Raw genomic sequence first — 15,717 nt, forward strand, 5'->3', positions numbered from 1 at the left:
CTTCTGGGGCCTAGTGGTTGCTCACTCTCCTCCTTTGGGGTCTGTGCTGCCTTTCCCAGACCACTCTTGAACTGCTTACGTCTCCTTCCCTGGCTTGTTGAAGGTCCTTCATCATTTGAGGCCTTATGTCTCCTCCCTTTCTTTCTGCCCTGGCTCCTTCACTCGACCTTGATGTGTATCAAGTGTCTGTTGGCTCTGACCTGAGGCTGCAGTCGGGATGCCTTCACCCATTGTATAGTCCTTGAGTTTTCCTCAACTCCAGGAAGATATGAATGAATGGATTTTTTCTTTTTTAAGGAGAGCGGCAATATTGGAGAAACAGGAGAAGTGACATTTTACAAGAAGAAATTTGGAGCAGGATGTCGAAGGGGATGCTTTCGGCAAAAGGCTGTACCCGTGTCCCAGAAAATAAAAGTGCCAGATTTGAAAGGGAGACCTGCGAAGTAATCCCAGCTAGAAAGCCCAGACTGAGAGATGAAGGCATAGGAGGGGCCTCACAGCAGCCCCTGGAACGAGTGTGTACTGAGCCTGCAGCAAGCAGGTACTGACTTTTGGGGGAGGGGGCCTCGGGGAGGCAAACCGGAGCAGAACGGCCAGAGTCAGTAATTAAGTCCATTAGAACGGAACAACCGCTAAGGAAGGTGAATTTCTTGCTTTATAAACCTTCCCAGTGCTCCTCTGTGCTTTGGATATGCAAATACCTTCTCTGCTCGCAGTACGCTGAGAAGGGGGCAGGCAGCCTCCGTAAAGACCCAGAACCCCGCACCTGCTCCCGGATCGCACTACAGCTCTCTCTCGGTGTCATTAACCTGAGTGGTGGTGTGCCCTTGAGGCGGCTGTCAAAAAAAAAAAAAAAAAAAAAAAAAAAAAAAAAAAATCCTCCTCAAAGACTGTCAAGCCCTGTTCTAGAGCGTAGGAGAAGGACGGAGTGGGAAGTCCAGCATTTACATCACCAGCAGGAAGCTCCCCGGGGAGACTTTAATCTGGTTTAGGTGTCCAGACACAGGCCATTAGGCAAGGGAAGGCATGCAGTGACCATTTGTACATCTAATTAAGCCCTAGAAAGAGCCCTGCTCAGGCACCTGTCTCTGGCCTGGTTAATCAGGTCTAGCCGACCTCTCCGGGCTTCTGTTTCTTTACTCCTAAGGGAGGAGACAGACGACTATCCTCGAAGGTCCCTCCTGATTTCACTTTCTGGGTCAAGAAATGAAAATTACAGAGATTCTCTGGAAATGTATCAGCAACACCTCTACTATGACTTCAGGTCCCTGGACTACCCAAGGGGGACAATTAAGAGTTACAGAAGAGAAATAATGTGACTTAGACACACCCTTTGCCTCTTAGGGACAAAGGTCTTGGGTTAACCCTCAGAAAGACAAACTCATGCCTTTGGATCCCTTTGTGATTTTTAACGCAGCGTTGTGCCTGTTTCTCATAGTAAGCATACAGTTAAGTATGGAGGAAGGGACAAAGGGACACTGGACAGAAAGGAAGGGAAGAAGGCTGACCTGAGAGGTGGGAGCCATTGGTCTCTGGGTATAAACATCAGGCTGAGTTTGGTTAATGTATGCCCCTCTCCCATACCGGTTAGTCCTGATTGACAACTTAATGGGATTCAGAATCACCATGGAAACATATCGCAGGGCAAGTCTGTGGGGGAGTTTCTATATTCGGTTAAACGAGGTGGGAAGACTCACCCTAAATGTGGGCAGCACCATTCTATGCACTGATCTCGGACTGACTACGGCAGAAGCGGCCTGAGCATCGGCATTCGCCGCTCTGTCTCCGGACTGCCGATGCGATGTGACCCGCTGCCTCAAGCTCCTGCAACCACACTTTCCCACCGTGGTGGACCACGCCTCGGCTGTGAGACATAGTAAACCCTGCTTTCCTTAAGTCGCTCTTGTTAGGCATCTTATCACGGTGATGAAGGGAGTAATTAATACGTCTTGGCTCCAAAAGAAAGAACGGGAAAGCTAAGGGAAACAGAAGCAAAAGTCAAGAGTACAGGGGTGGGGAAGCTCAGTGGTAGTGTACTTATCTAGCTTGTATGAGGCCCTAGGTTAAATCGATAGCCTGCACTCTCCCAAACAGTCGCTTTTAGCGGTTCCTCAAGGATCCACCCAACAGTTACCTAGCAACAGCCAGGTAGGAGCTTGTCCTGCTTACAAAAGGGCTCTCCATCTTTCTCCTCCCTCTTCCTCTCCCCTCTTTTTCCTCTTTCCCCCCTCCACACATGTCCTCTTCTTCCCTCTTGCTCTCCTTCTCTCTCCCTCTCTTTCTCTGCCCCCGCTTTTTTTCTCACCTATAAACTTGCTTTTATATTAGGCCTGTTCCATGGCTTGATTACTCAGGGGGACACTTTGGCAGGGTCAGCCAAGACCACTCCCTCCCCCGCCCCACACTGATGTTTCAAGAAACACAACAGTCACCTTGCTTTTAAGTCGTGGGAGGCATAATACCCAGGAGAAAGAACCTCAGGGGGGAAAGGTTTATTGTGTATTACAGCTTCAGAGGCTGTGGTGGCCAGAACATGTAGTAGAGGATGCTCACGTCACAGCAGACCAGGATGCAAAGAGTGTGACAGGAAGCACATACAGGGGGGCCTCCTATAAACTTCTAATGCCTCTCTTAGTGACCTGCTCTCACTAACCAGGCCCCACCTCCTACAAGTTTCGTGTCTTCTCAACATGTCAACATCAGTGAGCACTAGGAACATCAACCTGTGTGGGACATTTCTAAAAGTTGTATGGAAAGAGCGAAGGAATAGTCTCCCTTTAAAGATGACACTGGGCTGCACAATTGCCCCAACACCTGTACCTTCTGTGCAATCCTCCTCACTAAAGTCTTGGACTGGAGAGAGGGCATAGTGGGTTAGAGTGCATACTGCTGTGGCAGAGGACCCAAGGTCAGTTCCCAGAACTCACATCATGCCCCCCACACACACACGAACACACACTATGGTGGTTTAAATTAAAACAGCCCATAGGGAGTAGTACTATTAAGACAAAGGCCTTGTTGGAGTAGGCGTGGCCGTGTTGGAGGTAGCCCACTAGGTGGCGGGCTTTGAGTTGTCAGAAGCTCAAGCCTGGTCAGTGTCACAATCACTGTCTACCGCCTGTCCACCAAAATGTAGAACTCTCAGCTACATCTCCAGCACCACGTCTGCCTACACGCTGCCATGCTTCCCACCATGATGATAACGGCCACGATGTCTTTTCACAGCAATAAAAACCCTAAGACAGACAGACAGGCAGGCAGGCACGCTCGCGCACACACACACACACACACACACACACACACACACACACTAAAACAAACAGAGGAGGAGAGGGAGGGGGGAGGAGGGGAGAGAGTTAGGTATGGGCCCTTGTGCCTTCTAGCTCTAAAATTCAAGATATACATTTATCTATGAGCCATCTGTTTACCAGTGACCATTTATTTGGTACTTAACTCAGTCCTGAAATGTTAAAAGAATAATGGGCTGCTTTCATTGAAATGCATGGGGCTAACTTTGTTTGCTTGTTTGTTTTAATTAGGGCAGGGTTTCTCTGTGTGGCCCTGGCTGTCCTAGAACTCACTCTGTAGACCAGGTTGTCTTCACAGAGATCTGCCAGCCTCTGCCTCCCCTGCACTGGGAGTAAAGGTGTGCCTCACCACTGCCCAGCCCTTTCAACCAATTTAATAAATGGGTTTTCACTATTGCCTTAAGACCTTCTTAAAGTAGATAAATTGTTTAAAAAGTGGGTGTGTCGGCACATACCTGTAGTCCCAGCACTCTGGAGGCTGAGGTAAGAAGTTGTGGAGTTTGAGGCCAGTCTGGCAAGACTGACTTACCAAATAAGTATTTCAACACGTCCCCTCCCCCCTTAAAAAAAAAAGCTTAACTATAGCAAAACCCTAATAGATTATGTTGTTGACAGAGCCAGTGCTAGGAATGTTGATTGAAATCTGATTGGTTTGCTTTTTGAAGATGAGCTTTAGACTAAACACTGACTTCAAGTTTAGGATGTTAGAGCTAGAAAGGAGACCACATTGTGTAGTCCTATTCCAGACTTTCTACATTGGAATTTCTGGGATCGAGATACATGAATTGATAGGAATCCAGGGTTCTGGGGCTAAAATGCTTGGGCCCATAAGTCCTCTGATTTGTTTCAAAGGACAGTATATTGCTCTGTGGGTGAATCAGCTGAGTCTGAAGGAAGAGTGAATGTCACGTGAATTGGTGACAGGCTCAGGAAGGGCACAGCACTCAGTCTTAACAAATTAACTGACTCTGCAGGGGACAGGAAGAGCAAGACAGGTGCTGCCTAATTAGTAGCTATTCACACTGTGAAGCAGGAAATGGATGCTGAGTAGTCAGGACACCAAAGGTATAAGCTTTATCTCAAATACTAGCTGTTTACGTGTTGCAGCTCTGAAGAAAGGGGCTTCTCCTACAGATGTTCTTTCTAGTTGGCTTTGAAAGTTTCCCCCAGTGCAAGTGTTCGAGCCGGAAGGGGATGCTTTCCCCAGCCAAAGTGTTAGAGCTCTGTTCTGGCAAAGGGGTTCCAGCTCTGAGGGGAAAGGTATCCTGACAGCTGGGAATAGCACAAAGTTACACCACACAACAAACTTCACACAATAGAAGGGATGGAAAAGTGGGGAAGGTGGCTGCCTCTGCCCCACTGAGAAGCTACAGAGAACTGGGCAGAATGCAAGGTTTATATTGAGTTGCTTGGGGGTGGGTGGGATTTCCAGGGTGGCCTGGGATTGGAGAGGGACTATATGGCCTGATTGTCGGGGGTAAACAGGGATTGGTGGGATTTTTTTTTTTTTTCTTGTAGGGCAGGGCCTGAACACTCTAGCCACACAGGTACAACCACTAGCGACATCTGCAGGGCGGGACCCAGCCACTTGTGCGACGTGAAGGTTTATAAAGTTTACAAAGGAAAGGCTTTCCTGCCCCTTGAGTTGGCGTGAATAGCCAACACTAGCAACATTCCTCTTCCACTTGTGGGCTGCTAATTTAGGCAGCTCCTGTACTGGTGGTATCTTACTGCAGCCAACTTCGTCTCTTTTTATGAAAAAAATACATCACTTTTCCTTAAATGTCTGGTCATTTCCCCAACTAACTCTGTACTCAGAGACCTACCTCTCTGTAATGAACTCCGTTTGAGAATAGAATCATAACAACCTTAACATGCACACTGACGACAGAAGAATATTATATTCAACCACTGCAGGTTAGAAAGCATGCTGGTACTGAGAAATGGAGTCAACCATGGTAGTATCTGATAGATTCAAGGGCTTTGGAATCAGAATAACAAAGTAGCTGAATACAGCCTCGTGAAAATTGTGGACCAGTTCGGCTTCGGTTTTCTCATCTATAAAATGAGGGTAATAGAGCAGGATGTGTGGTGAACAACTTTAATCGCACACCAGAGAAGGATCTCTGTCAGTTTTAGGCCAGTTGATGATACATGGTAAGATCCTATCTTTAAAGAAAGAAAGATATAATAATAATAATGATCTTATGATGTGCGAGTCTGTAGGGAGTGAGGCAGTAAAGTCATTCTCTGCTACACAGTGAGTTCTAGACAAGGCTGGGATACATGAGTTCCTGTCTATGTGTCATAGGTTGTAGTACGGACTAACATGTTCATATTAATGATCAGCACGCTGACTGATGGAGGCTCTAACAATTCCAATCCCTCTTTGGGCTAGGAAAGCAGATACTCAGCAGCCGCTGGGACTTAAAAGGACAACACTATTGGAAACGGGTGTGGCCAGGGAAATCTTTATTAAGTATCAAATCAATCTGGCTGTCTGACATGTCTGGAGACACCGCTGACACTGAATGCTCAGCATCACAGGCTGCCTTTACGCCTGATTAAACGTTTGGACAAACTGAGAGCTACAACTCGCAGGGCGTACCAAACCTTGACCCACCCATAAAGTTACATCTCTCAAATTTACCAACCTCCAATGGGCAGGCTTTCGGACTCAAACTACAAACCCCAGAAGGCCCTACACAAAGTCTATGTCACACACAATTTGTGACCCGGATCTGCGGCCGTATTGGCTGCTGGGAAATGTAGTTCGACGGTGGCCGAGCCGTTCAATGCCAGAGGCCCGCTCCAAGATGGGTGAACTTGCAGCGCTTGTATTTTAGTTCCTCTAGCAGTCCTCCCAGAAGCGAAAACTGCCTACTCAAGGCTTTGAAAGATGCTCCTGGGCTAGGATTCTTCTACGAAGGTGCCTCACCTTACCGGCCTCGCTAGGTAAGAAAGTGGGCTGCTAAGGAGGCAGCGGCGTTGGAGGCGGACGAGACCAAATACGGCGGGAGGAGTGAGCAGCAGGGGCCGGAGGATCCAAGTGGAAATACTAGAGGCAAGGTGAGGCGGGGCGTCCTCTTTTTGCAGGCGCCCGGGATGTGCCCTAGAAGGGAAGCAAAGCCCAGGTCCCAGCAAAGAAGGACGTCTATGTGGTGGGATGCATTTGTGGTTTATGGTTTATTAGCTGGACCTCTCATTCCGTGGTCAGTCAGTATACCAAACCTTGGCAGTTAGGTAGATAATCTACTTTAATACAAGGATGAGAATTGTAATTGCTGTTGACTGGCTGGATTAAGTGTTCTGTTTGTGAGAGGAGATGTTTTGGGGTGCTTTGTCCAAAGGGACTCAGCAGGGAATAGACTCTGAAGTCTAGCGTCTAGATCTTTCTTTGATGACGATGAGGCTGCTGTAGTATTTCCTGTGTTATAAGCATTGTAATGTAAAAGTAATTTTTATTCTCCTGTTGTAATTGTTGTCTCAGAGGCTCCCTGCCTCCATCTGCTAACCTAGGCCTAGTCCTGGAAGCTTCTAGCTTCTTCTATTCTTACCTAGGCCTTGAATGTTTTCAGCCTCTGAGACTTGCTGCTGAATAAGCTCACCCTTTCTTCTTTCTGAACTCGACCTGGGTGATTCAACTCAGCTGTTCTGACTCAGACTCCTCTCCCAGCGGACTGTTCTATCTGGCTTATTTTTCTCTCCACCTCCGAATTGCTGTTTGGCCTTAGCCTTAAACTGACTCTAGGAATCTGTTCTAATTTTCCGGCTCCTTCTCATTCTCTTGCTTGTTCTCTCTTCAGTGTGTGTCTGTAAAACTTTTCCAGTAAAACTGCCTCCTCCCTCTCCACTGCCCTGCTCTCCGCCAGCTCCGCTGTGTTCCTGCACTGTACCTCTTCCTCCTGGGCTGCCTCTCCCTTAAGTAGCATCCCATGAGAGTTGGGCAGATCCTATTCTGTCAAATCTTTCTCTGATCCTCTTCACTTTTTCTGCCACTCAATTAGCCATTACTTTCTTTTTTTTTTTTTTTTAAGATTTATTAATTACATATAGGTATACTGTAGTTATCATCAGATACACCAGAAGAGGGCATCAGATCCCACTACAGATGATTGTGAGCCACCATGTGGTTGCTGGGATTTGAACTCAGGACCTCTGGAAGAACAGCCAGTGCTCTTAGCCACTGAGCCATCTCTCCAGCCCAGCCATCACTTTCAAACATGGCTGCTTCCTTCTGCAAACTAACTTTACCTTCATTGTTTGGGTTAAAGATGTGTACTAAGAGTGTGTCTGTTATTCCAGCCAAAGGGATTAAAAGTGTGTGCCAACGGTTGAGCCAAACCCTAACTAGAAACACTGGTTCAAATATCCTGTAATATTATAAGGAGGTGCCCATTTGGGTAAGACTTAAGTCAGAACCCAGCCTGAGAAGGCTCCTGCTTCTAGAGCATTGTAAAACTGGTTCAGCCTATAGAAAAATGTCTAGGGTAAATAAATCACTGTACAAAATAAAATGTATAGGATGACCTGACTCCAAATATGTACCAAAACCAATTCAGACTTCTGCTGTGCTCTGAGTGGTGGTAATGTGTGCTGGTTGCGATGACAGTTGAACTTAACCCTTTATACCTTCTGTCTGATTTTGGCACAGTGACCATTGCTCCCCATTCTCCCCTTTGCCGCCTTATTTTGTTTTTGTATTTTGGAAGTCAGACTCTAGGGCTAGCTGCTCTAGATTGCATTTGGTCACCTGCAGATTCAACAGAAATGTAATGAGGATGGAATGCAGGGGAGAACTTAGTGTGCAGTCTCTGTGAGGCTAATGCTCTTTCTCCTTCCAGGTTGGAAACCGGCTGTAGCAAGTGTCGTGGCATGGTATGTAGCTGGTAGTTGGTCGGTCTATTTCTGTCTGATCCACTAACCTATCTAGTTTAAAATGTAGTCTTTGCCTATTCCAATGAAGTTAGGTTTCACTGTAAAACTTTCTTGGGATCTGCTAACTCACTTTGGCTAACAAATGGGAAAGGGGAGAAATACCCCAGTGACACGAAGTCAGTTTGGGATTTACTGCTTGCTTTTTCATCTGGATCAGTGTTTTAGAATATGCTACTTACTCTGCATGTGCCTATGTGTGTGTGTGTGCTTTCATTAGAAATTTCAATTCATACTTTAGGTTTTTCTAATATGTTCCCTGGAACAAAACCTTATTAATCAAAGTAGCAACAACATGGTGGTTGTAATTGTATTTCTGTTTACCTTTCCCAGCTTTTACCAACATCCCAATTAAAGGGTGACATTCCTGCATAAGCCTATCCTGTTAGAAATGTCTGTGCCACTTACAGAGGAGCAGAGGAAAAAGATTGAAGAGAATCGGCAAAAGGCTTTGGCCCGTCGAGCTGAAAAGTTATCAGCAGAACAGCCCCAGGGCACGGCTTCAGGGCACATTGCTGCCTCCCCATCCCAGCCCCAGTCCCAGCAGAGCTCTTTCCCGAATCCCCCAGTGGAGCCTTTGAAGCCCGGGAGCCATGCTGCCATTTTCAAGCAACAGAATCTCAGTAATCCACTTCCTACTGATCAGAGACCTCAGAGTTCCCACTGTTTTCAGCCCAGCACAGCAGAGAAAGCAAAGGGAGTATGGAAGATCCAAGGAGAGATGTCCACAGCCTGCCCAGACCCTAACCCAAGTCCTCCAGAAGTCTCTAACCAACAGCTTTTGGGTTATAAATCCAGTAAGGATCATCCCCAGGCAACCCAGGACACAGCATCTTCCTCTTCTGGATCATTCCCCAGGGATCCCGAGTTAGAGGCCAAGGCAGCGAGGCCCTCAACCTCTGGGCAGAGCATTTCGGACACTTTTTATGCCCTAGGGGGAAAAACACCTAGGACAGAAGGGATACCCCTAAAGACACCGCAGACATCATCCCAAAAAGCAGGCTGTCTACGGGGAACGTGCATAAGGACCGGGGATCGCTTCCGGGTACAGATCGGCTACAACAAAGAGCTCATTGCGGTGTTTAAATCTCTGCCCAGCAGACGCTATGGTAATGAGGCTTTTTCTTTTTTTCTATTTTTGGACTCTCGTCTAACAGTTCCTCATAAATATTAAGAGGGCACATTGGCACATTACATTTTTCTATTTTAGCTGGCTTCTCCCTTTGTAATAGCCTCTGTCTCAAGCAGCTATTAAACTTAGCTAGCACACAGCCACAGAGAGAACTTTCGAGTGTTTATTGAGGAGCCAGGACCTCTACCAGGTGTTTTATATGTCTTGTAGCTTTAGAGCCGGAACCCAGTAGTTTGAACCCCAAAGACATCTTTGTTTTTCAGTTTTAAAGGGCTGAGCTGGCTCAGAACTGATGAGTAACGTGCTTGGGTTAGCTGATCTGAAGGGAGTGCTGAGACCGGGCTAGCCCTGCTTGTCCTCAGAGCTGTTCACACCTCAGAGGATTTGGGTTTCAGTCCTAACTGCCTCAGCCCACTTGCTTAAATGACTTCTGTGGGCCTGAGCTGCCACTTACGTGAAAGAAGAGACGTGCCCTTGTTGGATGTTTGTCTCTTGTAGAGATTTTTTTTTTAAGCCCCTGAGAGCCTGTCAGTCAGTGCTCTGAATTTGGCCTCTGGTTGTCCAGGAAATAAGTTCTAGAGAGTCTCAGACTACAAATGAAGACAAAAAAAGTGATCCGCCTTCTGTTTATTTCAGATGCTTTCACGAAGACCTGGGACTTCAGCATGAGTGACTACAGACCCTTGAGTGAGTGGACACATTTTTTTCTCCTTCAGGGAGACGTCAGCAAGAGCTGGCACCTGTGTTTCTGTGCACTGACGATCGCCTGTTTCTTATAAGGACCATTTACTCGGCTGCAGTTCAGACCAGAGTGCCTGTTAACCCTGGGCTCTGGCAGGTCCGGCAGGGACAGATAGCTGTGTTAGGCCTTGCTTCCTAGGGAGGTGGGTTTTTAATGTCTGACCCTGGCTAGTGAAAGTTCAGGGGACAGGGGCATTGCTCACGCTGCTCCATCCATCCAGTCATCGTCATTCTGAGTCTGTCCTACGTCTGTCCCCTTGTCCTGGTGCTGTGATCTTGTTTCCCTTTCTCCCTGCTTGTTTCCAGCCGCTGTATCTACTCCGACTGTTCCGTCCAGTTCAGATGCTGAGGGTACATGCTCAGATCACGCCTCGGAGGATCCGGCCCATGACAGAATTCTCTGGGTCGGCCAGGACATTTTCTTGGGGGCGGGGGTGTGAGGGGCCGGTTTCTGCAAACTTTACTCCTTCTCTCCTTGGTCTTATCTTTGTAAACCTGACTGGGTGGTGTCCTGCACGTTGGTAGGGCCGCTGTGACACAAACTGGACCTTAAACAACAGAAGTGTGTCTGCTTAGTTCTCAAGGGAAGAAGTCAGAGGCCAGGGTGTGTGAGGCTTGGTTTCCCCTGTGGCCTTTGTTCTTGATGGTCGTCTTCCATCCATGTTAGTGTTCTCAACCTTCCTGACGCTGTGACCCTTTAGGACACCTCCTCATGTATGGTGACCCCCCCCAACCCTAGAATTACGTTCATTGCTACTTCATAACTGTAATCTTGCTACTGTTATGAATTGAAATGTAGTTAGTTATCTGTGATTTCCAATGGTCTTAGGTGACCCTTGTGAAAGGATTGTTCCGGGGTCATGAGAACTACTGGTCTATATCCTCACAGCCTCCAAGCATACAAGTTTCATCTTGTCTTTGCTTCTCTCTGTCTGTCTGTCTCTCTCTCTCTCTTTCCCTCCCTTTTCCTTCCTCCTTCCATCCCTCCCATGCATACAGTCTCTATACCTACCTTCCTATCCCTCTACTGGCCCCTCCCCCCAACAGTCATCTGAGATTATTAAGGCCTATCCAACTGATCTTATTTAACGTGAACAGCTCTATCTTGGCATCTTATTCTGAGGTACTGGAATTTATAACTCCCACATTAGGACTTTAGTGGGGCCATAATTCAGCCCATGACATCTATGGTAGAGACCTTTTATTTTTTATTTTTTAATTTAATTTAATTCAATTCAATTCAATTTTTTAAAATTGTTTTTTATTGGATATTCTCTGTATTTACAATTCAAGTGTTATTCCCCTTTCTACCAATCCCATCCCCCATCCCCCACCCATTGCTTCCATGAGTCTCCCTCTCCCACCTCAGCATTCCCCTACACTGGGAAAACGAGCCTTCACTGGACCAAAGTCCTCTCCTCTCATTGGTATTAGAGAATGCTATCCTCTGCTGCATTTGCACCTGGGGCCATGGGTCTCTGCATGTGAACTCATTGGTTAGTGTTTTAGTCCCTGGTAGCTGTGGTGGGTGTGGTTAGTTGATAATGTTGTTCTTCCCATGGGGTTGCAGACCCTTTCAGCTCCTTCAGTCCTTTCTCTAGCTCCTTCATTGGGGTCCCTGTGTTCAGTCTGATGGTTAGCTGCAAGCATCCTCATCTGTATCTGTATGACTCTGGCAGAGCCTCTGATGACGCATCCATATCAGATTCCTGCCAGTAAGTACTACTTGGCATCAGCAATAGTGCTTGGGTTTAGTGGCTGCATATGAGATAGATCCCCAGGTGAGGCCATCTATGGATGATCTTTTCTCCAATATCTGCTCCTCTATTTGTCCCACTATTTCTTCCCATGAGTGTCTATATTTTTACTTCCCAGGAGTAGAATCATGATGATCACCTTAAAACTCATGCTGGTCTGGATAGATGGCTTAGTGGTTAAGAGCACTGACTGCTCTTCCAGAGGTCCTGAGTTCAAATCCCAGCACCCACATGGTGGCTCACAAACATCTGTAATGAAATCAGATGCCCTCTTCTGGTGTCTGGAGACAGCGACAGTGTACTTATATGTAATAAATAAATCTTTAAAAACCAAAACAAAAAAGCCCTCACGCTTGTCTCTCCAGTTTTCCCCAAAAGGTCCTATTCTCAGCTAGTAATGTGAATTTCGTCTATCTGTGTTTTATTATTTTGTTTTGTTTTTATCTTGTAACACTAATATATAAAAAACAGCTTTTCATTCCTTTGGTTATTTGTAAAGTTGAACACTTCTGTTTTCTGGTTGTTTCAAATTTGGCGGCATCTCCATTCTTTCATTTTGTTTTCTTCCTGTTTAAGTTCTATTTAATCCCTAACCTGGGTTTTGCTTTTGTACCTGTCTTGTCTTAGTAGTTTTCCCTTTCAAATACCAGTCCTTGTTTTTATCGGTTTAGCTGTTGGTCGTCAAGTCCGTGAAGCGCATCCGTGACGGGCGCATCCAAGATGGTGGAGGCAGCCGCATCCCTGTAGCCTGTCGGTCCTGTTTCTCCCCTTGTTATCTCAGCAGCTAGTAGCGTGGCCATGCATATGGTTGCGTGGGTGCTTTGTGCTGTGTTGACTTCAGATTCTCAGGCAGAACAGAGACTACTTACAACATTTAACCTCCATCACAAGTTACAGCCTCCTGTTAATTTCCCCTATCTGTTTATCTAATTTAAAAAAAAAAAAGTGAAGGAACAGAAAAATTGCTCACGTGCTCTCTGTCTCTCTTCCACCCTCCCCTCCCCCCATCAAGGGTCTTGCTCTGTTACCCAGGTTGACATCTGCCTTTTGGCCTTCTGAGTAGATGGTAGACAGAACATTTAATAAATATTAAAATGTTCAAGGCTCAGGTAACGGATGCTTGTAAGCCTTCCTCATCCACCTCATAGCCTTGAGTTCTCTGCCCTGCTTTCTGTCTGGCCTTTCTGAATATCCCGGCTCAGGGGAGAGTTGTCTGGTGTCAGTCACCTTATCATATGGGTCCTTTCCTCTTCTTCACAGTGAGGGCAGCTGAGCGACTCTCCACGGTGTCCCTGCAGCCACTGGAAAAGGTTGATGGCAGTGTCGGGGGACAGACCAGCCTTCCCTCAGCTCCATCCCTTACCTTTGTCACGGGGAGATGCATGCTCATCTCCCGAGCCCGATTCGAGGTTGACGTCGGCTATTCGGAGGCGGCGATTGGGCTGTTCAAACAGATGGAGTCCAGGGTTTACGGCAAGTGACTGATCCGCGTGCTCTCTGATGTCAGCATTCTTTGTCTTTGTCTTCAAACTGGCTTTCCTGGTAGAGATGTCGCAAAGTTTGCAGGACAGGGACACCTTGGTTGTCTTGGAGGGTGAAGGGGTAGTGACAGCTGCTTTATCTCTAAGCTCCCCAGAGCATACCCTACAGTTTTTTTCAGGCACCTGGTTAGCGCTGTCTTGGCAAATGCAGGTGCATTGCTGCTTGGGCTTTAAAGCTGGTCTGTTTCGATTTTAGCCTTGGAAGAGCAGTAAAACAGAAGACACCCTACAAAGATATGCCTTCCATACCCCAGGACCGTGGCGTCAAACTTGAGCGTGCAAAGGGAGCCCCCACCCCCCGGCTGTGTTTTTAATAAGTTCCCTGGTGGTGGCTGTGGTACCAACCTCAGGACCACCACATCCATCATGAGAGCTCACTGGAGGTTCATGACGTTGGAAAGCAAATGAGCGAGCGCATGCTTATCTCTTCTCATTGCAGATGCCAAGACCAGGAAGTGGAACTTTCTCTTGGAAGACCACAATAAACTAAGTGAGGAGCCCGCCTTTCTGCCTTTCTATCATGCTGTAACGTTGAGTAGTAGCCTGAGGTTTCTCCTCTCTGCTGCGGTAATATTGGTACCTTCATGCCTGAGGGCGGAGTGGCTGAATGAGCCTTATCCAAGCCTGCTGACCCCAGCAGCTTTGTGAGAACCATTCAGACAGAGGGCTCTTCATCCAAAGGGCAGGGTGGCGCTGTTGAAATTCCCAGGGCCTGGAAGCCTTCCTGTCATCATAGTCAGGGAAGGAGAAGGTTGTGACTTGGGGAATCAGAGGAGTGTCAGGATCACACAGCTGGAATGGAAGTTCCTTGAGATAGCCTCATAGTTTATGCCCTGCACCGGGTGGCCTAGAAAGGAGGAGAATGTTCTGGCTGGAGGCCGAGTCGTGGGCTGCGTTCTGTCAAATGCAGAAGGTGAGAGGTGATAGGTGAAGAAATCTAACAGGACTTAGAGACTGACCAGAGGCACGGGATGTGTGCACAGCTACCATGACCACCAAAGGGAGACGGCAGGTTCACGATCATTTTTCTTCCTCCTTGTTCTCTTCTTAGATGCACTAATACTCTAATGTGTGCGAGAAAGGTGGTTGGGGTCAGCTCAGCCTGTCCTGGGACACTGGTCTCCACTGATTGAAAGCAGTGGTGATTTTTTACAGTTGTGTCCCCCTCCTTGGGACCCTGTTGACTTAGGGGTCAGCCCAGAATAGTGGGAGGAGCTGTGTGCTGGTGCCAGTCATAGTGAACTGCCAGCTCTGGGACCGAGGAGCCGGGAGGTACTTGTGCGCTGGGCTAGGGCTTTGTGGCAGAGCTGTTTCCCTGTGTCTTCTGACTTCCTGTGTAACATCAGATATCAGGTACATAATTCACTGTCTGTGTGCCACTTGTCCTTTTATTAAGAAGGGACATCTTTGGGCTAGAGATGATAGGGTGTTTATTTGCCTGGCGTGCATGAGGCCTGCGTTTGGTCCAAGGGGTAGGGTGGTATGTGCCTGTTATCCCAATACTCAGGAGGTAGAAGCAGGAGGACCAGAAGTTCAAGGTCATCCTTGGCTACCTAAGACCCTATTTAAAGCCCTCTCTGCTTCCCTGGCAGAATTAAACACAAAGGAAAAGCTCTTTGTTCCTTGAGCAGGGCCTTGCTGTAAACTGCAAGGCTAAGTTGAGTGGTATTTAGCATCCATAAAAACTGGCTGAAGCAGGAAGACTGGCCAGCATAGGTCAGAAGGTCTCTGGCTGTGTGGGAGGAGCTCATGATTCTAAGGGCCTAACCTGAGTTTTTGACTCAAGATGAGAATTAGTTCATTCTTCTCACTCCATTACCTCTCTTGACCGGGAATGACAAATACATGAGCAACAGGAAGCTCTGACCTTTGTGGACTGAACGCAGGACACGTGGCATTAACTGGATTCAGAGCCTCAGCAGGAGAACACGGTGCTGGGAGACCTGGAGGGCAGACTCGGCCCTCCACGCTGGTTCCTGGTTTCTTTTGGAGACTCTAGACCTTAAAATGTCTGGTGAGAGCAGTGCGTTCTTCACGCAGGGAAACGCACACAGTGAGCGTCCACACAACGGGCGCACTTCGAGGGTCCGCAGGGAATGTTAGTAACTGCCCGGGTCCGGAGTCAGGAATCCTAGATTTAGAATTTCTCAAGATTTTTCCCAGTTTTACATTGTCTCGGTAACGAAACCTTTGCTTCCCTTACTGGGGACATTTGAGGGCCACAGTGAAGTCAGTGGTGACAGAATAAGATTTAAACCCCTGCTGCATCTGGAACCTGAGCCGTTAAGAAATTCTGCAGCCAG

The 15,717-nt window shown here is 47.4% G+C and overlaps 1 protein-coding gene across 2 annotated transcripts in view; it reads left to right on the top strand.

Annotated features, from left to right (window-relative positions):
• The first annotated feature begins 6,115 nt into the window (after nucleotides 1–6,115).
• Nucleotides 6,116–15,717, top strand: part of SMARCAL1 (SNF2 related chromatin remodeling annealing helicase 1) — a 47,543-nt gene continuing 37,941 nt past the window's right edge. Inside the window, exons 1-6 of one of the 2 annotated variants that reach the window (XM_080933324.1) lie at nucleotides 6,116–6,377; nucleotides 8,153–8,186; nucleotides 8,577–9,352; nucleotides 10,012–10,062; nucleotides 13,134–13,346; nucleotides 13,854–13,904. In XM_080933324.1, the coding sequence (XP_080789450.1) occupies nucleotides 8,635–9,352; nucleotides 10,012–10,062; nucleotides 13,134–13,346; nucleotides 13,854–13,904 (1,033 nt within the window). In that variant the 5' untranslated portion in view covers nucleotides 6,116–6,377; nucleotides 8,153–8,186; nucleotides 8,577–8,634. The remainder of the gene's footprint in view (nucleotides 6,378–8,152; nucleotides 8,187–8,576; nucleotides 9,353–10,011; nucleotides 10,063–13,133; nucleotides 13,347–13,853; nucleotides 13,905–15,717) is intronic. The other variant, XM_080933323.1, reaches the window with a different exon arrangement.

The sequence above is a fragment of the Micromys minutus genome, assembly GCF_963924665.1.
Source record: "Micromys minutus genome assembly, chromosome: 19".
Taxonomy (NCBI): domain Eukaryota; kingdom Metazoa; phylum Chordata; class Mammalia; order Rodentia; family Muridae; genus Micromys; species Micromys minutus.